This window comes from Haliotis rufescens, unplaced genomic scaffold (genome assembly GCF_023055435.1).
Source record: "Haliotis rufescens isolate VD_foot unplaced genomic scaffold, xgHalRufe1.0.p SCAF_4, whole genome shotgun sequence".
Lineage (NCBI taxonomy): Eukaryota > Metazoa > Mollusca > Gastropoda > Lepetellida > Haliotidae > Haliotis > Haliotis rufescens.
Genome location: NW_025964112.1, coordinates 25,515,924 through 25,538,992, shown reverse-complemented (window position 1 = coordinate 25,538,992; position 23,069 = coordinate 25,515,924). Strand labels below are relative to the sequence as shown.

The 23,069-nt window shown below is 43.8% G+C and overlaps 1 protein-coding gene across 2 annotated transcripts in view; it reads left to right on the top strand.

Moving 5' to 3' along the window:
• The window catches only part of LOC124119775 (ubiquitin-like modifier-activating enzyme 5), a 61,830-nt gene that overhangs the window by 23,369 nt on the left and 15,392 nt on the right, over positions 1–23,069 (top strand). For both annotated transcript variants that reach the window (XM_046482408.2, XM_046482409.2), the window contains exons 5-6: positions 10,403–10,489; positions 15,563–15,647. In XM_046482408.2, the coding sequence (XP_046338364.1) occupies positions 10,403–10,489; positions 15,563–15,647 (172 nt within the window). The remainder of the gene's footprint in view (positions 1–10,402; positions 10,490–15,562; positions 15,648–23,069) is intronic.

The window sequence follows — 23,069 nt, the reverse complement described above, 5'->3', positions numbered from 1 at the left end:
GTGTCTTGTAGCCAGCAGAACACACACTGAGATGGGTGCATGACATCTCCATGTGTCTAGGACATAGCAAAACACACTCAGATGGGTACATGATATCTCCATGTGTCTTGGAGACAGCAGAACACACACTGAGATGGGTGCATGACATCTCCATGTGTCTAGCAGACAGCAGAACACACACTCAGAATGGTGCCTGACATCTCCATGTGTCCCCTAGACTGCCACACACTCAGAATGGTGCAAGACATCTCCATGTGTCTCCTAAACTGCCACACACTCAGAATGGTGCAAGACATCTCCATGTGTCTCCTAAACTGTCACATACTGAGATGGGTGCATGACATCTCCACGTGTCTAGCAGACAGCGAACACACACTGAGATGGGTGTATGACATCTCCACGTGTCTAGCAGACAGCGACCACACACTGAGATGGGTGTATGACATCTCCATGTGTCTTGTAGCCAGCAGAACACACACTGAGATGGGTGCATGACATCTCCACGTGTCTAGCAGACAGCAGAACACACACTGAGATGGGTGTATGACATCTCCACGTGTCTAGCAGACAGCGAACACACACTGAGATGGGTGTATGACATCTCCACATGTCTAGCAGACAGGAGAACACACACTGAGATGGGTGTATGACATCTCCATGTGTCTTGTAGCCAGCAGAACACACACTGAGATGGGTGCATGACATCTCCATGTGTCTAGCAGACAGCAGAACACACACTGAGATGGGTGTATGACGTCTCCACGTGTCTAGCAGACAGCGAACACACACTGAGATGGGTGTATGACATCTCCACATGTCTAGCAGACAGGAGAACACACACTGAGATGGGTGCATGACATCTTCACATGTCTAGCAGACAGGAGAACACACAATGAGATGGGTGCATGACATCTCCACGTGTCTAGCAGACAGCAGAACACACACTGAGATGGGTGCATGACATCTCCATGTGTCTAGCAGACAGCAGAACACATAGTCAGATGGTTGCATGACATCTGCATGTGTCTAGCAGACAGCAGAACACACACTCAGAATGTTGCCTGACATCTCCATGTGTCCCCTAGACTGCCACACACTCAGAATGATGCAAGACATCTCCATGTGTCTCCTAAACTGCCACACACTCAGAATGGTTCAAGACATCTCCACGTGTCTAGCAGACAGCAGAACAAACACTGAGATTGGTACATGACATCTCCACATATCTAGCAGACAGCAGAACACACACTCAGATGGGTGCATGACATCTCCATGTGTCTAGCAGACAGCAGAACACACATTGAGATGGGTGCATGACATCTCCATGTGTCTAGCAGACAGCAGAACACATTCTCAGATGGGTGCATGACATCTCCATGTGTCTAGTAGCCAGCAGAACACACACTGAGATGGGTGCATGACATCTCCACGTGTCTAGCAGACAGCGAACACACACTGAGATGGGTGTATGACATCTCCACGTGTCTAGCAGACAGCGAACCCACACTGAGATTGGTGTATGACATCTCCATGTGTCTTGTAGCCAGCAGAACACACACTGAGATGGGTGCATGACATCTCCATGTGTCTAGGACATAGCAAAACACACTCAGATGGGTACATGATATCTCCATGTGTCTTGGAGACAGCAGAACACACACTGAGATGGGTGCATGACATCTCCATGTGTCTAGCAGACAGCAGAACACACACTCAGAATGGTGCCTGACATCTCCATGTGTCCCCTAGACTGCCACACACTCAGAATGGTGCAAGACATCTCCATGTGTCTCCTAAACTGCCACACACTCAGAATGGTGCAAGACATCTCCATGTGTCTCCTAAACTGTCACATACTGAGATGGGTGCATGACATCTCCACGTGTCTAGCAGACAGCGAACACACACTGAGATGGGTGTATGACATCTCCACGTGTCTAGCAGACAGCGACCACACACTGAGATGGGTGTATGACATCTCCATGTGTCTTGTAGCCAGCAGAACACACACTGAGATGGGTGCATGACATCTCCACGTGTCTAGCAGACAGCAGAACACACACTGAGATGGGTGTATGACATCTCCACGTGTCTAGCAGACAGCGAACACACACTGAGATGGGTGTATGACATCTCCACATGTCTAGCAGACAGGAGAACACACACTGAGATGGGTGTATGACATCTCCATGTGTCTTGTAGCCAGCAGAACACACACTGAGATGGGTGCATGACATCTCCATGTGTCTAGCAGACAGCAGAACACACACTGAGATGGGTGTATGACGTCTCCACGTGTCTAGCAGACAGCGAACACACACTGAGATGGGTGTATGACATCTCCACATGTCTAGCAGACAGGAGAACACACACTGAGATGGGTGCATGACATCTTCACATGTCTAGCAGACAGGAGAACACACAATGAGATGGGTGCATGACATCTCCACGTGTCTAGCAGACAGCAGAACACACACTGAGATGGGTGCATGACATCTCCATGTGTCTAGCAGACAGCAGAACACATAGTCAGATGGTTGCATGACATCTGCATGTGTCTAGCAGACAGCAGAACACACACTCAGATGGGTGCATGACATTTCTATGACATCTCCATGTGTCTAGCAGCCAGCAGAACACACACTCAGATGGGTACATGACATCTCCATGTGTCTAGTAGACAGCAAAACACACTCAGATGGGTGCATGACATCTCCATGTGTTAAGCAGACAGCAGAACACATACTCAGATGGGTGCATGACATCTCAATGTGTATAGTAGATAGCAGAACACACACTCAGATGGGTGCATGACATCTCCATTTGTCTAGCAGACAACAGAACACATACTCAGATGGGTGCATGACATCTCCATGTGTCTAGTAGACAGCAGAACACACGATCAAATGGGTGCATGACATCTCCATGTGTCTAGCAGACAGCAGAACACATACTCAGATGGGTGCGTGACATCTCCATGTGTCTAGCAGACAACAGAACACATACTCAGATGGGTGCATGACATCTCCATGTGTCTAGTAGACAGCAGAACACATACTCTGATGGGTGCATGACATCTCCATGTGTCTAGCAGACAGCAGAACACACACTCAGATGGGTGCATGACATCTCCACGTGTCTAGCAGGCAGCAGGACACATTCAGATGGGAGCATGACATCTCCATGTGTCTAGCAGACAGCAGAACACACACTGAGATGGGTGCATGACATCTCCATGTGTCTAGCAGACAGCAGAACACACATTCAGAATGGTGCCTGACATCTCCATGTGTCCCCTAGACTGCCACACACTCAGAATGGTGCAAGACATCTCCATGTGTCTCCTAAACTGCCACACACTCAGAATGGTGCAAGACATCTCCATGTGTCTCCTAAACTGCCACACACTGAGATGGGTACATGACATCTCCACGTGTCTAGCAGACAGCAGAACACATACTCAGATGGGTGCATGACATTTCCATGTGTCTAGTAGACAGCAGAACACACACTCAGATGGGTGCATGACATCTCCATGTGTCTAGTAGACAGCAAAACACACTCAGATAGGTGCATGACATCTCCATGTGTCTAGCAGACAGCAGAACACACACTCAGATGGGTGCATGACATTTCTATGTGTCTAGTAGACAGCAGAACACACACTCAGATGGGTGCATGACATCTCCACGAGTCTAGCAGCCAGCAGAACACACACTCAGATGGGTAGATGACATCTCCATGTGTCTAGTAGACAGCAAAACACACTCAGATGGGTGCATGACATCTCCATGTGTTAAGCAGACAGCAGAACACATACTCAGATGGGTGCATGACATCTCCATGTGTATAGTAGACAGCAGAACACACACTCAGATAGATGCATGACATCTCCACGTGTCTAGAAGACAGCAGAACACATACTCAGATGGGTGCATGGCATCTCCATGTGTCTAGTAGACAGCAAAACACATACTCAGATGGGTGCATGACATCTCCATTTGTCTAGCAGACAACAGATCACATACTCAGAATGGTGCCTGACATCTCCATGTGTCCCCTAGACTGCCACACACTCAGAATGGTGCAAGACATCTCCATGTGTCTCCTAAACTGCCACACACTCAGAATGGTGCAAGACATCTCCATGTGTCTCCTAAACTGCCACACACTGAGATGGGTACATGACATCTCCACGTGTCTAGCAGAAAGGAGAACACATACTCAGATGGGTGCATGACATTTCGATGTGTCTAGTAGAGAGCAGAACACACACTCAGATGGGTGCATGACATCTCCATGTGTCTAGTAGACAGCAAAACACACTCAGATAGGTGCATGACATCTCCATGTGTCTAGCAGACAGCAGAACACACACTCAGATGGGTGCATGACATTTCTATGTGTCTAGTAGACAGCAGAACACACACTCAGATGGGTGCATGACATCTCCATGAGTCTAGCAGCCAGCAGAACACACACTCAGATGGGTGCATGACATCTCCATGTGTATAGTAGACAGCAGAACACACACTCAGATGGGTGCATGACATCTCAACGTGTCTAGTAGACAGCAGAACACACACTCAGATAGATGCATGACATCTCCACGTGTCTAGAAGACAACAGAACACATACACAGATGGGTGCATGGCATCTCCATGTGTCTAGTAGACAGCAGAACACATACTCAGATGGGTGCATGACATCTCCATGTGTCTAGCAGACAGCAGAACACATACTCAGATGGGTCCATGACATCTCCACGTGTCTAGCAGACAGCAGAACACATACTCAGATGGGTGCATGACATCTCCATGTGTCTAGTAGACAGCAGAACACGCACTCAGATGGGTGCATGACATCTCCACGTGTCTAGCAGACAGCAGAACACGCACTCAGATGGGTGCATGACATCTCCATGTGTCTAGCAGACAGCAGAACACATACTCAGATGGGTGCATGACATCTCCATGTGTCTAGTAGACAGCAGAACACGCACTCAGATGGGTGCATGACATCTCCACGTGTCTAGCAGGCAGCAGGACACATTCAGATGGGAGCATGACATCTGCATGTGTCTAGCAGACAGCAGAACACATACTCAGATGGGTGCGTGACATCTCAATGTGTCTAGCAGACAACAGAACACATACTCAGATGAGTGCATGACATCTCCATGTGTCTAGCAGACAGCAGAACACATTCAGATGGGAGCATGACATCTCCATGTGTCTAGCAGACAGCAGAACACATTCAGATGGGAGCATGACATCTCCACGTGTCTAGCAGGCAGCAGGACACATTCAGATGGGAGCATGACATCTCCATGTGTCTAGCAGACAGCAGAACACATACTCAGATGGGTGCGTGACATCTCCATGTGTCTAGCAGACAACAGAACACATACTCAGATGAGTGCATGACATCTCCATGTGTCTAGTAGACAGCAGAACACATACTCAGATGGGTGCATGACATCTCCATGTGTCTAGTAGACAGCAAAACACATACTCAGATGGGTGCATGACATCTCCATTTGTCAAGCAGACAACAGAACACATACTCAGATGGGTGCATGACATCTCCATGTGTCTAGTAGACAGCAGAACACACGATCAGATGGGTGCATGAGATCTCCATGTGTCTAGCAGACAGCAGAACACATACTCAGATGGGTGCGTGACATCTCCATGTGTCTAGCAGACAACAGAACACATACTCAGATGGGTGCATGACATCTCCATGTGTCTAGTAGACAGCAGAACACATACTCAGATGGGTGCATGACATCTCCATGTGTCTAGCAGACAGCAGAACACACATTCAGATGGGTGCATGACATCTCCACGTGTCTAGCAGGCAGCAGGACACATTCAGATGGGAGCATGACATCTCCATGTGTCTAGCAGACAGCAGAACACACACTCAGATGGGTGCATGACATCTCCACGTGTCTAGCAGGCAGCAGGACACATTCAGATGGGAGCATGACATCTCCATGTGTCTAGCAGACAGCAGAACACACACTGAGATGGGTGCATGACATTTCCATGTGTCTAGCAGACAGCAGAACACACACCCAGAATGGTGCCTGACATCTCCATGTGTCCCCTAGACTGCCACACACTCAGAATGGTGCAAGACATCTCCATGTGTCTCCTAAACTGCCACACACTCAGAATGGTGCAAGACATCTCCATGTGTCTCCTAAACTGCCACACACTGAGATGGGTACATGACATCTCCACGTGTCTAGCAGACAGCAGAACAAACACTGAGATTGGTACATGACATCTCCACATGTCTAGCAGACAGCAGAACACACACTCAGATGGGTGCATGACATCTCCATGTGTCTAGCAGACAGCAGAACACACATTGAGATGGGTGCATGACATCTCCATGTGTCTAGCAGACAGCAGAACACATACTCAGATGGGTGCATGACATCTCCATGTGTCTTGTAGCCAGCAGAACACACACTGAGATGGTTGCATGACATCTCCACGTGTCTAGCAGACAGCGAACACACATTGAGATGGGTGTATGACATCTCCACGTGTCTAGCAGACAGCGAACACACACTGAGATGGGTGTATGACATCTCCATGTGTCTTGTAGCCAGCAGAACACACACTGAGATGGGTGCATGACATCTCCACGTGTCTAGCAGACAACAGAACACACACTGAGATGGGTGTATGACATCTCCACGTGTCTAGCAGACAGCGAACACACACTGAGATGGGTGTATGACATCTCCACATGTCTAGCAGACAGGAGAACACACACTGAGATGGGTGCATGACATCTCCACGTGTCTAGCAGACAGCAGAACACACACTGAGATTGGTGCATGACATCTCCACATATCTAGCAGACAGCAGAACACACACTGAGATGGGTGCATGACATCTCCACGTGTCTAGCAGACAGCAGAACACACACTCAGATGGGTGCATGACATCTCCATGTGTCTAGCAGACAGCAGAACACACACTCAGAATGGTGCAAGACATCTCCATGTGTCTCCTAAACTGCCACACACTGAGATGGGTGCATGACATCTCCACGTGTCTAGCAGACAGCAGAACAAACACTGAGATGGGTACATGACATCTCCACATGTCTAGCAGACAGCAGAACACACACTGAGATGGGTGCATGACATCTCCATGTGTCTAGGACATAGCAAAACACACTCAGATGGGTACATAATATCTCCATGTGTCTTGTAGACAGAAAACACACTCAGAATGGTGCATGACATCTCCATGTGTCTAGTTGATAGCAGAACACACACTCAGAATGGCATGACATCTCCATGTGTCCCCTAGACTGCCACACACTCAGAATGGTGCAAGACATCTCCATGTGTCTCCTAAACTGCCACACACTCAGATGGGTGCATAACATCTCCATGTGTCTTGTAGACAGAAAACACACTCAGAATGGTACCTGACATCTCCATGTGTCTAGTTGACAGCAGAACACACACTCAGAATGGTGCCTGCCATCTCCATGTGTCCCTTAGACTGCCACACACTCAGAATGATGCAAGACATCTCCATGTGTCTCCTAAACTGCCACACACTCAGAATGGTGCAAGACATCTCCATGTGTCTCCTAAACTGCCACACACTGAGATGGGTGCATGACATCTCCACATGTCTAGCAGACAGCAGAACACACACTGAGATTGGTGCATGACATCTCCATGTGTCTAGCAGACAGCAGAACACACACTGAGATGGGTGTATGACATCTCCACATGTCTAGCAGACAGCAGAACAAACACTGAGATGGGTACATGACATCTCCACATGTCTAGCAGACAGCAGAACACACACTCAGATGGGTGCATGACATCTCCATGTGTCTAGGACATAGCAAAACACACTCAGATGGGTACATGATATCTCCATGTGTCTAGCAGACAGCAGAACACACACTGAGATGGGTGCATGACATCTCCATGTGTCTAGCAGACAGCAGAACACACACTCAGAATGGTGCCTGACATCTCCATGTGTCCCTTAGACTGCCACACACTCAGAATGGTGCAAGACATCTCCATGTGTCTCCTAAACTGCCACACACTCAGAATGGTGCAAGACATCTCCATGTGTCTCCTAAACTGCCACACACTGAGATTGGTACATGACATCTCCATGTGTCTAGCAGACAGCAGAACACACACTGAGATGGGTACATGACATCTCCATGTGTCTTGTAGACAGCAGAACACACACTGAGATGGGTGCATGACATCTCCACATGTCTAGCAGACAACAGAACACACACTGAGATGGGTGCATGACATCTCCACATGTCTAGCAGACAACAGAACACACACTCAGATGGGTGCATGACATCTCCATGTGTCTAGGACATAGCAAAACACACTCAGATGGGTACATAATATCTCCATGTGTCTTGTAGACAGAAAACACACTCAGAATGGTGCATGACATATCCATGTGTCTAGTTGACAGCAGAACACACACTCAGAATGGCATGACATCTCCATGTGTCCCCTAGACTGCCACACACTGAGATGGGTGCATGACATCTCCATGTGTCTCCTAAACTGCCACACACTCAGATGGGTGCATAACATCTCCATGTGTCTTGTAGACAGAAAACACACTCAGAATGGTACCTGACATCTCCATGTGTCTAGTTGACAGCAGAACACACACTCAGAATGGTGCCTGACATCTCCATGTGTCCCCTAGACTGCCACACACTCAGAATTGTGCAAGACATCTCCATGTGTCTCCTAAACTGCCACACACTCAGAATGGTGCAAGACATCTCCATGTGTCTTGTAGACAGCAGAACACACACTGAGATGGGTGCATGACATCTCCACATGTCTAGCAGACAACAGAACACACACTGAGATGGGTGCATGACATCTCCACATGTCTAGCAGACAACAGAACACACACTCAGATGGGTGCATGACATCTCCATGTGTCTAGGACATAGCAAAACACACTCAGATGGGTACATAATATCTCCATGTGTCTTGTAGACAGAAAACACACTCAGAATGGTGCATGACATATCCATGTGTCTAGTTGACAGCAGAACACACACTCAGAATGGCATGACATCTCCATGTGTCCCCTAGACTGCCACACACTGAGATGGGTGCATGACATCTCCATGTGTCTCCTAAACTGCCACACACTCAGATGGGTGCATAACATCTCCATGTGTCTTGTAGACAGAAAACACACTCAGAATGGTACCTGACATCTCCATGTGTCTAGTTGACAGCAGAACACACACTCAGAATGGTGCCTGACATCTCCATGTGTCCCTTAGACTGCCACACACTCAGAATGATGCAAGACATCTCCATGTGTCTCCTAAACTGCCACACACTCAGAATGGTGCAAGACATCTCCATGTGTCTCCTAAACTGCCACACACTGAGATGAGTGCATGACATCTCCACATGTCTAGCAGACAGCAGAACACACACTGAGATTGGTGCATGACATATCCACGTGTCTAGCAGACAGCAGAACGCACACTCAGATGGGAGCATGACATCTCCATGTGTCTAGCAGACAGCAGAACACACACTGAGATGGGTGTATGACATCTCCACATGTCTAGCAGACAGCAGAACAAACACTGAGATGGGTACATGACATCTCCACATGTATAGCAGACAGCAGAACACACACTCAGATGGGTGCATGACATCTCCATGTGTCTAGGACATAGCAAAACACACTCAGATGGGTACATGATATCTCCATGTGTCTAGCAGACAGCAGAACACACACTCAGAATGGTGCCTGACATCTCCATGTGTCCCCTAGACTGCCACACACTCAGAATGGTGCAAGACATCTCCATGTGTCTCCTTAACTGCCACACACTCAGAATGGTGCAAGACATCTCCATGTGTCTCCTAAACTGCCACACACTGAGATTGGTGCATGACATCTCCACGTGTCTAGCAGACAGCAGAACACACACTGAGATGGGTAGATGACATCTCCATGTGTCTAGCAGACAGCAGAACAAACACTGAGATGGGTGCATGACATCTCTATGTGTCCTCTAGACTGCCACACACTCAGAATAGTCAACATGACATCTCCATGTGCCCACTTGACTGCCACACACTCAGAATGGTGCATGACATCTCCATGTGTCATCTAGACTGCCACACACTCAGAATGGTGCATGACATCTCCATGTGTCATCTAGACTGCCACACACTCAGAATGGTGCATGACATCTCCATGTGTCATCTAGACTGCCACACACTCAGAATGGTGCATGACATCTCCATGTGTCATCTAGACTGCCACGCACACTTGAGTATAGTAGAGCTGTCATCCTGACGTAGTACATTATTTTGTAATTGTAGGGATATCAACCCAGATGTAGAGTTTGAGGTGTACAACTATAATATAACAACTGTGGACAACTTCAATCACTTTGTGGAGAGGATCAGGTGAGTCAGTGTAAATATGTCATCACAATTAGTGCCAAGCATGGGTAGTATGTAGTCAGTGTAAATATGTCATCACAATAAGTGCCAAGCATGGGTAGCGTGTAGTCAGTGTAAATATGTCATTACAATAAGTGCCAAAGATAAGTTCCGTGTAGTCAGTGTAAATATGTCATCACAATAAGGTCCAAAGATAAGTTCTGTGTAGTCAGTGTAAATATGTCATCACAATAAGTGCCAAACATGGGTAATGTGTAGTCAGTGTAAATATGTCATCACAACAAGTGCCAAAGATGGGTAGTGTGTAGTCAGTGTAAATATGTCATCACAATAAGTGCCAAAGATAAGTTCCGTGTAGTCAGTGTAAATATGTCATCACAATAAGTGCCAAACATGGGTAATGTGTAGTCAGTGTAAATATGTCATCACAACAAGTGCCAAAGATAAGTTCCGTGTAGTCAGTGTTAATATGTCATCACAATAAGTGCCGAACATGGGTAATGTGTAGTCGAGTAAATATGTCATCACAATAAGTGCCAAAGATAAGTTCTGTGAAGTCATTGTAAATATGTCATCACAATAAGTGCCAAACATGGGTAATGTGTAGTCAGTGTAAATATGTCATCACAACAAGTGCCTAAGATGGGTAATGTGTAGTCAGTGTAAATATGTCATCACAATAAGTGCCAAAGATAAGTTCCGTGTAGTCAGTGTAAATATGTCATCACAAAAAGGGCCAAACATGGGTAATGTGTAGTCAGTGTAAATATGTCATCACAATAAGTGCCAAAGATAAGTTCCGTGTAGTCATTGTAAATATGTCATCACAATAAGTGCTAAACATGGGTAATGTGTAGTCAGTGTAAATATGTCATCACAACAAGTGCCAAAGATAAGTCCTGTGTAGTCAGTGTTAATATGTCATCACAATAAGTGCCGAACATGGGTAATGTGTAGTCAGTGTAAATATGTCATCACAACAAGTGCCAAAGATAAGTTCCGTGTAGTCAGTGTAAATATGTCATCACAATAAGTGCCAAGCATGGGTAGTGTGTAGTCAGAGTAAATATGTCATCATGTTTCTTTTCACTCTCTCTCTTCCCCTAGTCTCTATGTATCTCTCTCTCTGTCAAACATTTATGTCTTTTTTTTAGTGATTTGTAAATACCAGGAGAGGACAAGCTAACTTTGAGTGTACAATTTCCATTTATGTGGGTCATAAAAACTATAAGAGAGCCTTTGGAAGACCCCAAACTAGCCTTAAATTTAATTTTTATCTTAACCTGCATTACTGCTTGTTCTTGACAAAAACAAGAGCTTAGTGATGTCTTGCTGAAGAAGAAGTTGTTTCAACTATCTGACAACTAGCTCCCATGTGACCACAGAATTGATGACATCACGGATCAGCATGTTACTGCTGTCATTCACAGAAGCAAGACCTGTGTTTTTGATCTCAGTCAAAAACTTGTTCAACCCTTGTGTGTTTGATTCTTTTGTGAATTTCTCTTGTGACTATATTGTGCCTCCGGTTTGTATCTTTATATATTTCATATGATTTACACCATAGCATAATTATTTCACCACAGTAATCTCAGGTGTCTTGTTGTTTCAAATAACCACCGTGAATATTTTACATGGCCACAGAATCTCGTGGCTTGGATTCTGTTTTCCTTTGTGTTGCCTGGTACTTCATCATTAAGTATTCTTGCAATTATATTTTTTATTTATGTGGTGTTGTTTTATGTGTTCTCGTAAACCTGTTTTTCATAAACCAGGGCGGGGACGCATTGTGATTACAGTCTGCGTCATTGCAGGTAACATTCTCTGCCCCCAGGAATTCCTCATGCGGAGCAGCAAGTTGTCTCACTCCTGCCACCGTTTCCAAAGCCGCTCTCCGGTTGGCTGTTCTAGCAGTTACCAGTCAGACTCTGAAGCCTCCTTTGTTCCACCCTATAAAGGATCGACGTCTGAGGTCGACGTCCACCTCTGCTTCAACCAGGCGACTGATTGGTTGTCTGACCGGCTGGAGGCCGTGGATCCTTTGCCTGGCCAGGGCAGGGATAAGTGGGACCCAATTTGGTTCAATCCCACCTCCATCCCTCCGAATCCCTTGATCAAATATGATCACAGCCTTTAATGAGGACTTCTCGAAAAAAATACAAAAAAAGAGGATATTCCTATCCATTCCTTCCAGCTTGTGGACACTGCCCACACCCTTGATGAAGACTTACACCGCATGACAGGCTCCAACGGCCCCACCACCATCCGCATTCAAGACATCAAGCTCACCTATGTTGAGACGGAACTCAGACGCTCCCTCAAGCCACTATCACTCATGGCGTCCACCTCCAAGACCATTATGCAGGACCTCTTGGAGGATAACCCCCATTGACAGGACCACCTCACCACTGTCCTCTCCTACCTCCATCGACAGGTGGAACACATGAGGACACATATGCGCACCTCCTCCGTCAACCATAGTCGTCTACCTTCTTCTTTAATGGCAAAGTCTCAAAGACTCTCTCCCGGATATCAGCCTTTCACCAGGGATGAGACCTCCCTCAAGGCTCTGGCCCACATCTCTCAGTCTGCTTCATTCAAGCCATCTAGGTCAGCTACCTATCAACGTAGGCACAACTTCCTTCAGCCGTCCTTCCTCCCCATCAGTATATGGAATTCGGAACTCATGCCTACCTTCTGTCTCCAGTTGATTGGGGGCCTCTTCAAAACTGACTGAGACCTCCTGTCAGGTGAGACTGAATCCAACTCCAACTCATGCATGCTGTGCTAGTGGCAAGCGATCTTGGACCTTCTATCATCAGCACAGGACTTGACCTCCAGAGGATGACTCCAACTGTGCCCGATTCAGATGTTCCTGGCACCTTACATCAGACGCCAAGAATTGTCTGTATCCATTGCCCTCCCAGACCACCTCATGCTTCATGGTGGTGGACGGTAGAACGAACGTCTTAGACGGTGTCTCCTTGATAGAGCCTATGACCTCGTTACACCTATTCGTTGATGCCTCTCTTTTAGGATGGGGAGCACACCTGGAAGTGGCATATCAACAACCTGGAACTAGATGAGCTCATACTGGCTCTCTCTCACAGGAAGCATGCCCTTCAGCACGCACAGATCAGCATCTCAACAGAAAACATCACCGTCATCTGGTGTCTCCAGAACCAGGGAACGACTCGCTCCAACTCACTCCTTCAGCAAACGAGCCAGTTCTTCAACCTGGTCGATCAATTGGGGCTCCAATTCCGAGGCACGCCCTTTGAACCTTTGAACCAGTCCATTCCCACCTGATGGAAAAGACAATCTTCCTCCTGGCTCTCCCAACAGCAAGAACCAGCTCCCAGGACAGCCCGACAGATCCTTTCTCATCCCGCCTCTATCGTCGATACGGAAGCGGAGGACTCCTACTGTGTCCAGTGAGAGCGCTGCGATGTTTCATCTGCCGTTCAAGGGATCGCCGCAAACAACGCAGTCATCTCTTTGTTCCTGTATCGTCGACATCGCAAGTGGAAGTTAGCCATTATGGAAGGCTGTTTCTGGTGATCTGACACCGTATTTTGACTGTCACTACCTGAGAGATGTCACCTTAGAAGACGTGTAAGGCACGCACAGAGCACGCATACCTATCCAGATCTGGCCTCTTGTCCTCTCTGTTGCGTACCAGACTAGAAGTTTACATGCTCATGCATTTTGGCTCGGTACGTCAATTGTATCATTTATCTTCTACGGTTGTATCGATACCTGTATATTTGGCATACCTAACTCCCTCCTTCCCTGTCGACAGTAATGGTCGATCGACACCGAGCTTGGCCTTCGCTGATTGGCTAAGGGATTTTAGAGAGTTTTGGGATGGAAGATCACATCTGAAGGTTTGCCCACCACCTTTCCGTCGCATTCAGATGCATTAAGGAGTAATGCAGGATAAGTTAAAAATTCTAGTATAATCCAGATATTTTTTATATTGGTATACTTGTCCTGCATTACTGCGTCTAAAGGGACCCTCCCGTCACAGAGTTGCCTCCCCACAATGTCTTCAGATGCTCTGTTTTTAGCAGTAATGTGCTGATCCATGATGTCATAACTTCCCTGGCCACGTTGGAGCTGTGTGATAGGGCAGTTGAAACAACTTCTTCTTCAACAAGACCTCACACAGCTCAAAAACAAGCAGTAGATGCATTAAGGAGTAATGCAGGATAAGTATGCAAAAATCTATAAAAAAATCTAGGATTTTACTTGTTTGGCCAAAAAAAATGCCATCAAATTTTTCACTTTAAGAAAGTACAGGAAAGCTAAAACTTTGAGTGAATACAACAGTTTTACACAATACTTACATTGCTCTATATACAAATTGTTACCACATTGTTTCTTCTTGCAGTTGGTATTTGGTGATTATTTTGAACATGAAAATGCTGAGAAACCCTTTTGACTGTTGACTTTACATTTAATGGATTGATATGTATCACACTATTCAAAACATCGATCCTTATAAAAATCATAGTTAACCTTATCCTCACTCATACTAATTTGCTTATCTCTTTTTCTTCACGAAACGGAGTGGAAACCTCTTGTGCAGTGATCCCTGTGAACAGAAAACATCTCACCCAAACGCACTAGCATTGGTTCTCCTGCTGTTGCGATGAGGTCCGGGAACCATGTTCTCTCCGGCCAATAAGTCACAATTTATACTTATCCTGACTCATACACTGAAGCCACCTGCCCAGCTGTCCTTGCTTTCAGATGTGTTTCATAGTAAGAAAATTGAAGAGAAAATAAGGAGTGATGAGTCAGACTGTTGGTCGGTGTGCATGCGCGTAAGAGGAGTGAGTTTGGGTGAGATGTTTTCTGTTCACAGGGATCACTGCACAAGAGGTTTCCACTACATTTCGTGAAGAAAAAGAGATAAGCAAATTAGTATGAGTCAGGATAAGTATAAATCACATATTTATCACAAAATGATGCATTTTATTGACACTTTGTGCTGTTGGAGTATGTAACTAGGTGACGTATCCATCTGAGTTTAGGTTAAGAAGATGTATGATGTTGTTTGTGTGATCACAGGAGCGGTGGACTGAAGGTGGACACACCAGTGGACCTGATTCTCAGCTGTGTGGACAACTTTGAAGCAAGAATGACAATCAACACGGTGAGTTTTTTTTTTTTAATGCATGCTGGAATGAAAACTTTTACTATTTAATCAGCTCCATCATTAATCAATAGCTTAAGTTACATTTTCAAGTCTAGAACTAGGTATATCTTTATGGTAGGCCATAAACTGAAAAAGTATTGAGTGACTTGTGTGTCAGGTCAAGGTCACAGTGAAGGTCAGGAGTAAATTATGTTTGCCAACCGTTTGCACTAAAATGCCCTTTCCTGCAGAACTATTTACGTCATATGGATGCAGTGGTTATATGATTTGAATAGTTACCCAGGTACCCCAGACAAGTGATGTCAACTTTATGATGACAGTAGTAGAAATGAGTGGGACATGCAAAATAGTCATAGTTTCACTGAAATCCACCTAGGAGGGTCTTGATTGGGGTGTTGGTCAGCAGTACAGTTTGGAGCCTATAGTCAGTCATCATTATTTTGTTGCCTTTGAAAGGAAACCCATTTGAAGAGAGGATAAGCTGTCAAGTTGAATCTGAAGTATGAAATACCTCTGTGCAAATGCACATCTTCAGTCTGTCTGAAGGGAGCATTTGGGACAACTCGTTCTGCTCCCATTTCATTACTGCAATTCGTGGTTTGCAAATACCAAAATTTGTTGTGTTGTTACATCTAGTCACATATGACTTTTACGAGATTTACGTTGTTTCTATTTAAACTAAGCAATATTTATAGAGATTTTTCATCAATCTTTTGTCATACAAATGAGACTTTTCTTATGTTTACGATAGTTTTTTATCCCCCACCACAAAGTAGGTCAGGGGGTATAGGAACAGAGTTCGTCAGTCACTTCGTCCGCTTCTCAAAGGGACTTATTTTCTCTAAAACTATGTAAATCAGAGAAATGAAATTTTACACTCTGATGGTCATGATGTCAAATGAGTTCGAAAATTGGTGTCGTATATTCATTTTATGGCCCATGCATGAAGTTGCCTGAATGAAAGTTTGCATGCATATCTAAGAGATACTTGGCAAGACTGAGTTTGAAAACTAGTCCCCTAAATTAATATTTTTTTACAGTTTACAGAGTTTACAAGCCCTTGATCCATGTTCTTTACTTGGTGCATAGTGTCTGTAATTGGGACAAGTTTTAGAAGAAACTACTGAAGTTAGCTTATCTAAGAGCTTAGGCTTCAACAAATAAAAGAAATGGTTCTCAGGCAATGGCTTGCCCTGCAACACTTGCTCAATAGTTCTCTGCCAGATAGCAGGGGTTGTCTTGATATCAAAAGGTAACCAGTTATATCTGTAAAGTCCTTTTGAAGTGTTAAAAGTGAGATACCTTGTTGATTCATCCTCCACTTCCATTTGTAGATAAGCCTGTCTCATGTCTGTCTTCATGAAATAATGTGCTCCTGACAGTTTTGCAAAGACATCTTCTACCTTTGGCATTGGGTGTATCACATCTTGCAGCACTGGGTTCACAGTGATCTGAAAGTCTCCGCTCATTCTGACCTAGCCATTTCTTTTCAAGATGGGAAAAATGTGGGCAGCCTATTCACTGAAATCAACCTTGGATGTGATACCAGACTGTTCAAGTCTCTCTGGCTCAGCTCCAACTTTATCCTGGAGCAGTTATGGCACATTTGTTGCCTTTTGGGTGCACGATCCTCTGGTACACTTTGCCTTGACTTCATTTAACTTTCCTAGTCCTTCCCTGAATACTGACTCATACTTCTGTAGAATGTCCTGTACTTTGGACAAACATGCCTGTTGAAGGTGACCACTCTCTTGCATTTGTGACATATAGCCTCTTTGAATCTACAGTCGTTAAGATTATGACCACCCCTCCCACAGCGATAACATGGTTTGTAGTAAGTGTTCTTGGGTCTTGCGTAACCATTCACACTCATAGACTGCGATGAAGTACCTTGAATTTCACTGATATCCCTCAAAGCAGATTCATCAAGTCATTCATTCAGACAGACATTTACTGACTGTTGAGGAGTGATTTCATGATTCAGGCTGGTGATGTCATGTAAAATGAAATCTTTCACCTATTTCCGTTGGTTGATGGTTTAGGTGGTCATTCAAGGTCGTGATCATATTGTCATTATTTAGTGATGCTGGTATTTGGGGGGAGATTACATGAGAGTGATAATAGTCGCTACATGTTTTTCATTCTTAACATCTTCAGCAATGAAAACCTGCTCTGCCCTTTCAACAGATGGCTCAAACATTGCCAGTGAACCTACGATGCCCCACAACCAGTAACAACACATAGATAACATGCATGAAGTACTTTCGCCTGTTGAATAACTTGGTCCGGCTATGTCCTGAATCCACTAACAACGACGAATATATAGTCTAACACATGAAATATTCACAGAGAAAATGTACTACTAAGGCACCATGTGCCATTCAAGCAGATGACAAACAGGCCAAAGTTCAGATCTTGACGGAAGGGCCGGGGGTTTTTGCTCAGCAAGCGCATGTGTGGGTTGTACAAAAGGAGCAGTCATTTCTCTGGATTATCATCACGCATATAACATGCATAACATCAATACACTACATGGACTTTAATCCATTATCCGTTTGTAATCCATTGTATTACTTTTATCAAAAATTTGATTCAATTTTGATGACATTAATTTCGACGAAATCCTGTTTGAAATGATGGGCAAATCACATCAACTCACCATGAACTCGCTTTAAGAAGAGAACATTTGTTGTTAAAGATACAAAGTATTCGGTCTTCATATCACTGTATTGTGATCACGCAATTTCTCAAGAACCAGGGGGTACATTTCAGTCAGACCATGTTAATGAAGAGGGAATAGTGTTATGCCTCACAGAAACCCATCTCCAAGATGAGGAAATACACTAATAAGATCGTCTCCCTTCTCTTTCATTCCCGCACAAGGCATCTGATCATGTAGTAGCAATGCTAGTTAAGAGAGATCTGAGTTACACACAGTTTCATTGGCCAACATCTCTGGAGCTGATGGCAGTTATGGTTCAGAGACATCTGTATTGGTTGTTGTCGTAAACGGACCTCAAGGCCCACTTAGGAACTTTCTGCGTCTTTTGGATGAAGCTATATCCTCACTTCACACAGGAATGGGGAAAACAATTCTGACAGGAGACTTCAACATGAATAATCATGTACAACTCTGTCAGTTGATGAACAAATTTGACCTTCATCTTGTGCAAGGCAGACAAAGATCTACACATATTAAGGGTGGAGAACTTTATCTGATATTCACACTGTTTAACCGACACAACCAGTCCCTGTCTTCGTCACTGGCCACTTCCTGGTGCAATCTCATTAAAATCAGACCTCAGTTCTCGCTAACGCTAAACAAAGATCTGAGGACATCCCATTAAGGGTCACGTCAGAACGACCTTTCATCCGACCAATCAGAGCGTCGCTCCAGATTATGAAAGTGACAGTCGGAATGTAATTTCTAATCATCGAACCTCGAAAACTTTAACACGGGGTATTCCGAACGATAGTTACGGGTCTAACGACTGAATCCATACAATCTAGACCATCTATTAGCCATTCCAGAATGTTCCTTTGGTTCAGGTTTCAAATTTGTAATCGAGAATTTGTCAAAATTTGTTTCGCAGCGTAGTCGCCAATTTGATATTAGTGCCAAAAAGCACAAGAAAGCTGCCTTCTAATTGGTCATTTTATTGGTCATTTCATTGGTCATTTCATTGGTCGGTCAAAGTTCGCGCAAGGTCGTTCTGACGTGACCCGTAATGGGATGTCCTCAGATCCTTGTTTAGCGGTAGCGAGAACTAAGATCTGACTTTAATGAGATTGCTTCCTGGTGTGGGTGAAGATGTAGTAGGTTTGTAACCCCATGAAGCATAACTGTACTTACTTGACTTGCAGGGAAAATGTTCCACCAACACACTGAAATACTTTTACATTTCAGGGAGGGATATTGTTTCATGCCCGGACTACTTGTTGTTTTTGTAGGTTTTGAATTGAAATCCTTTCTTATGAAGATGTTCTATTTCTATTAAACTTCCCGTTTCAAAATCTTAAGGAGAAATATTGTGTGACTACTTTACTTAAGTTTAAGGAAATTATGTACGTTATCATTTTGTAGCAGCGGGGGTACATTGTCACACTGTCACAAATACTTGTCAGTTATGACAATGGCCATGACATGAGGTATTTTTTAAATTAAATCACCCATAGACACCCATAGATGTGTTAACAGCTGATTGCTATTTCCGGCTTATTTTACGAGACAACTACACATGTGATTGTTATCTCTGCATATGAAACATTGTCCAGCATACAGTACACAAATACAATTGAATTTGTAAATCATCACGTCTAGTGATATTTTATCATAATTTTCATGTTTTCATTGGGCAAATTTACAAATGGCAAAGCAAGCACAAAACCTGACCTTTACCGGTACATGATATGTGCACTAAAGCAGTACGCATGTAAAGGGAAAAGTAACCGTGCACCATATTGGATCGCATTGTGTTTGATAAGTTTTGTAGCATTTCACTGCCTGGGTCATGTGTTTGAGGTGCGGATTATATAAGGATTTTTACATTTTTTAGAAATGGAAATAAAAACGAAACGTGCATGAAGATGTGGGCGGCGTCTGAGAACCAAGACTGTTATGTTTTTAGTGTTATCAAGAGCTTATCTAAGAGCTTCCAGAGAAGGGGAATTTTTGTGTGTATTAATTTCACATTTAATCATTATTTCTGATGACATAAAGTGGCCCAAATATCTGTCTCTTCTTAAGGCTAAATAGGACTCTTGTTTATAGTTTTTTTTCACTCCTACATGAACAAACAATATTCTAATGTGCCCCATGGCGGGGGATAGAGATAATGCTGTATTCTTATTCTTCTAGTTGTTTTGCGCTGAAAAGTATTCCCCATCAGGACCCTCATGGAGGGACGTAATATTTTGTTTGCATATCGTTTAACCCTTTGAAATGTTCTTAAATAACTTGCAACTGATATGGAAGAATATATTCACTCTCATGGTCATACATTCAAACATGTATATGTTTATGAAATTGAAGAAGTTTTGTTGTAAAGATTTGCAGATAAAATTTTAGTACATATCCTAAGGATGGGGATTCCTTCTTTGAAGGTTATAAGATGGTTCTGCTTCTTTGTGTACTAAACAGACCCCTTGTGTTGGCACGACATGCCAGCACTTATGCCTTCAACCAGAACTAGTCATGTGATTGGCTGAAATTTAGAATCAAGGTCATGATACCGGAATTCCGTGCAACTTTCTTAATAAGGAGGCTAGAGGCATGATATTCCCTGCCTTTAAGATGCACTTCATTAGACATGTTTTTTTGCAAACCAGATTTGAAGTCATTACACTGGAAGTGCCAATAACTTTCTTAGGAAGCTACCTAGAGGTATGGGCTTACTGTTTTAAAGTTATTTTGCATTCAATAACTTTGCATTTGTTTCCTCAAACTGGAAATAATGTTACCAAGCGATGCATACATGTAACTTTCATATTAAGGTAGCCAGAGGGATGGGAGTTTTCCCAACTAGAAATGATATCATTGAAACCAAAAGCTCTGAATGCATTCAACTTAAAATTGTACAGCCCTGGGAATTCCAAAACAGAAATGATGTCATTAGCAGCACAAAGATTTTTGACATAAGATATTCTTCTTCCATGGACTTCTTCCTGTTGGCCCTTGGAATTCTTTTGATACAGTTGTCATGAAGATGTCAAAGGTCAAGATCAAAAGCTAAAAATCACACTAAAAAAACTGTTACATCATAATCAGTTTCTGGGGCTTTGTTAGCTCTACAGGATGAAACTTTATCTTTCATATAATTGCTACCACATGAAATCTTCATAACATGTCTGGTGAAGGTCATCTTTGAGGTTATTGTGAAACATTACTGTATAATTCATTGCCAGTTACTGTTGCCCTTCTACTTGTACAGTCCTAAGACTTTGTAATTGTTGCATCATAGGAAATTGTCTTTAATAAGGTCAATTTTGGGAATTTGGTATTTGGGATTGATGGTATTTTTGGACTTTATAAGCTTGAGAAAATGGCAGTGATGGAGCTGCTTCTGTTTTTGCAAGTATTTCCAAAGTATTTACAAACACCTCTAGTTAGAGCACAAATGCATTTAATCTTGTTTGGTGTCATTGTAATCGCCAAAAGCATAGTCGGCACTTCACAGAAATGTAGGCACTATGTTTCTACATCACCAAGTGAGTACATTGGGCCAATATGCAGTGTGTCTTGTTTTTGTCAGCTCAATGAGGCTGTGTGTAACTTATAAAAGTGAAATGAGCTCTCCTCCATGCTTGAACTTTGTGCAAACCCTACCACTGCCTAGCACTGAAGCAGTGTGTGGAGCAGATTCCACATGGAAATTTCACATGTCACACATGATGTCAGGTGAGAAACACTGTCAACTTGAGCACACACTGGTTTTAGTATTCAAAAGTTTCCCTCAGGCCATTGGTTAAAAATATCTGGTACACAGCAAAATGATAACGGGTGATGGAGGAACATAGTACATGTGAAACCTGTGAGGTATTGACAATATTCCCTAAAAGGAAGGTAAAGGAATCACACTGGAAATGCATGATTGTATGTAATGGTTATTGGGCCTTCTAGAAACAGCATTGTAGGGGCTACTTCTGATTTTACAAGTACTTGCAAACACTGTTCTGTTTTATTCATAAAAAAGCATATATTATTATCCATGCTTGATAACTGAGTTTATCTTCAAGTTGGAAGTCTCTCTCAGTCTTACACATATGCTCCATGACTATCAATCTGTTATTCCAGTTCACACTTATTGCATGACTATCCATCTGTTATTCTGGTTCACACTTATTGCATACCTATCCATCTGTTATTCCAGTTCACACTTATTGCATGACTATCCATCTGTTATTCTGGTTTACACTTATTGCATGACTATCCATCTGTTATTCTGGTTAACACTTATTGCATGTTCTGGTTCACACTTATTGCATGACTATCCATCTGTTATTCTGGTTCACACTTGTTGCATGACTATCCATCTGTTATTCTGGTTCACACTTATTGCATGACTATCCATCTGTTATTCTGGTTCACACTTATTGCATGTTCTAGTTCACACTTATTGCATGACTATCCATCTGTTATTCCGGTTCACACTTATTCCATGACTATCCATCTGTTATTCCAGTTCACACCTATTGCATGTTCTAGTTCACACTTATTGCATGGCTATCCATTTGTTATTCCGGTTCACACTTATTGCATGACTATCCATCTGTTATTCTGGTTCACACTTATTGCATGACTGTCCATCTGTTATTCTGGTTCACATATGTGTTCCATGACTATGCACCTGTTATTCTGGCTCACATTTATTATACCCCCGTTTATGAAGTAAATCGGGGGTATATAGCGTTCCGTCCGTC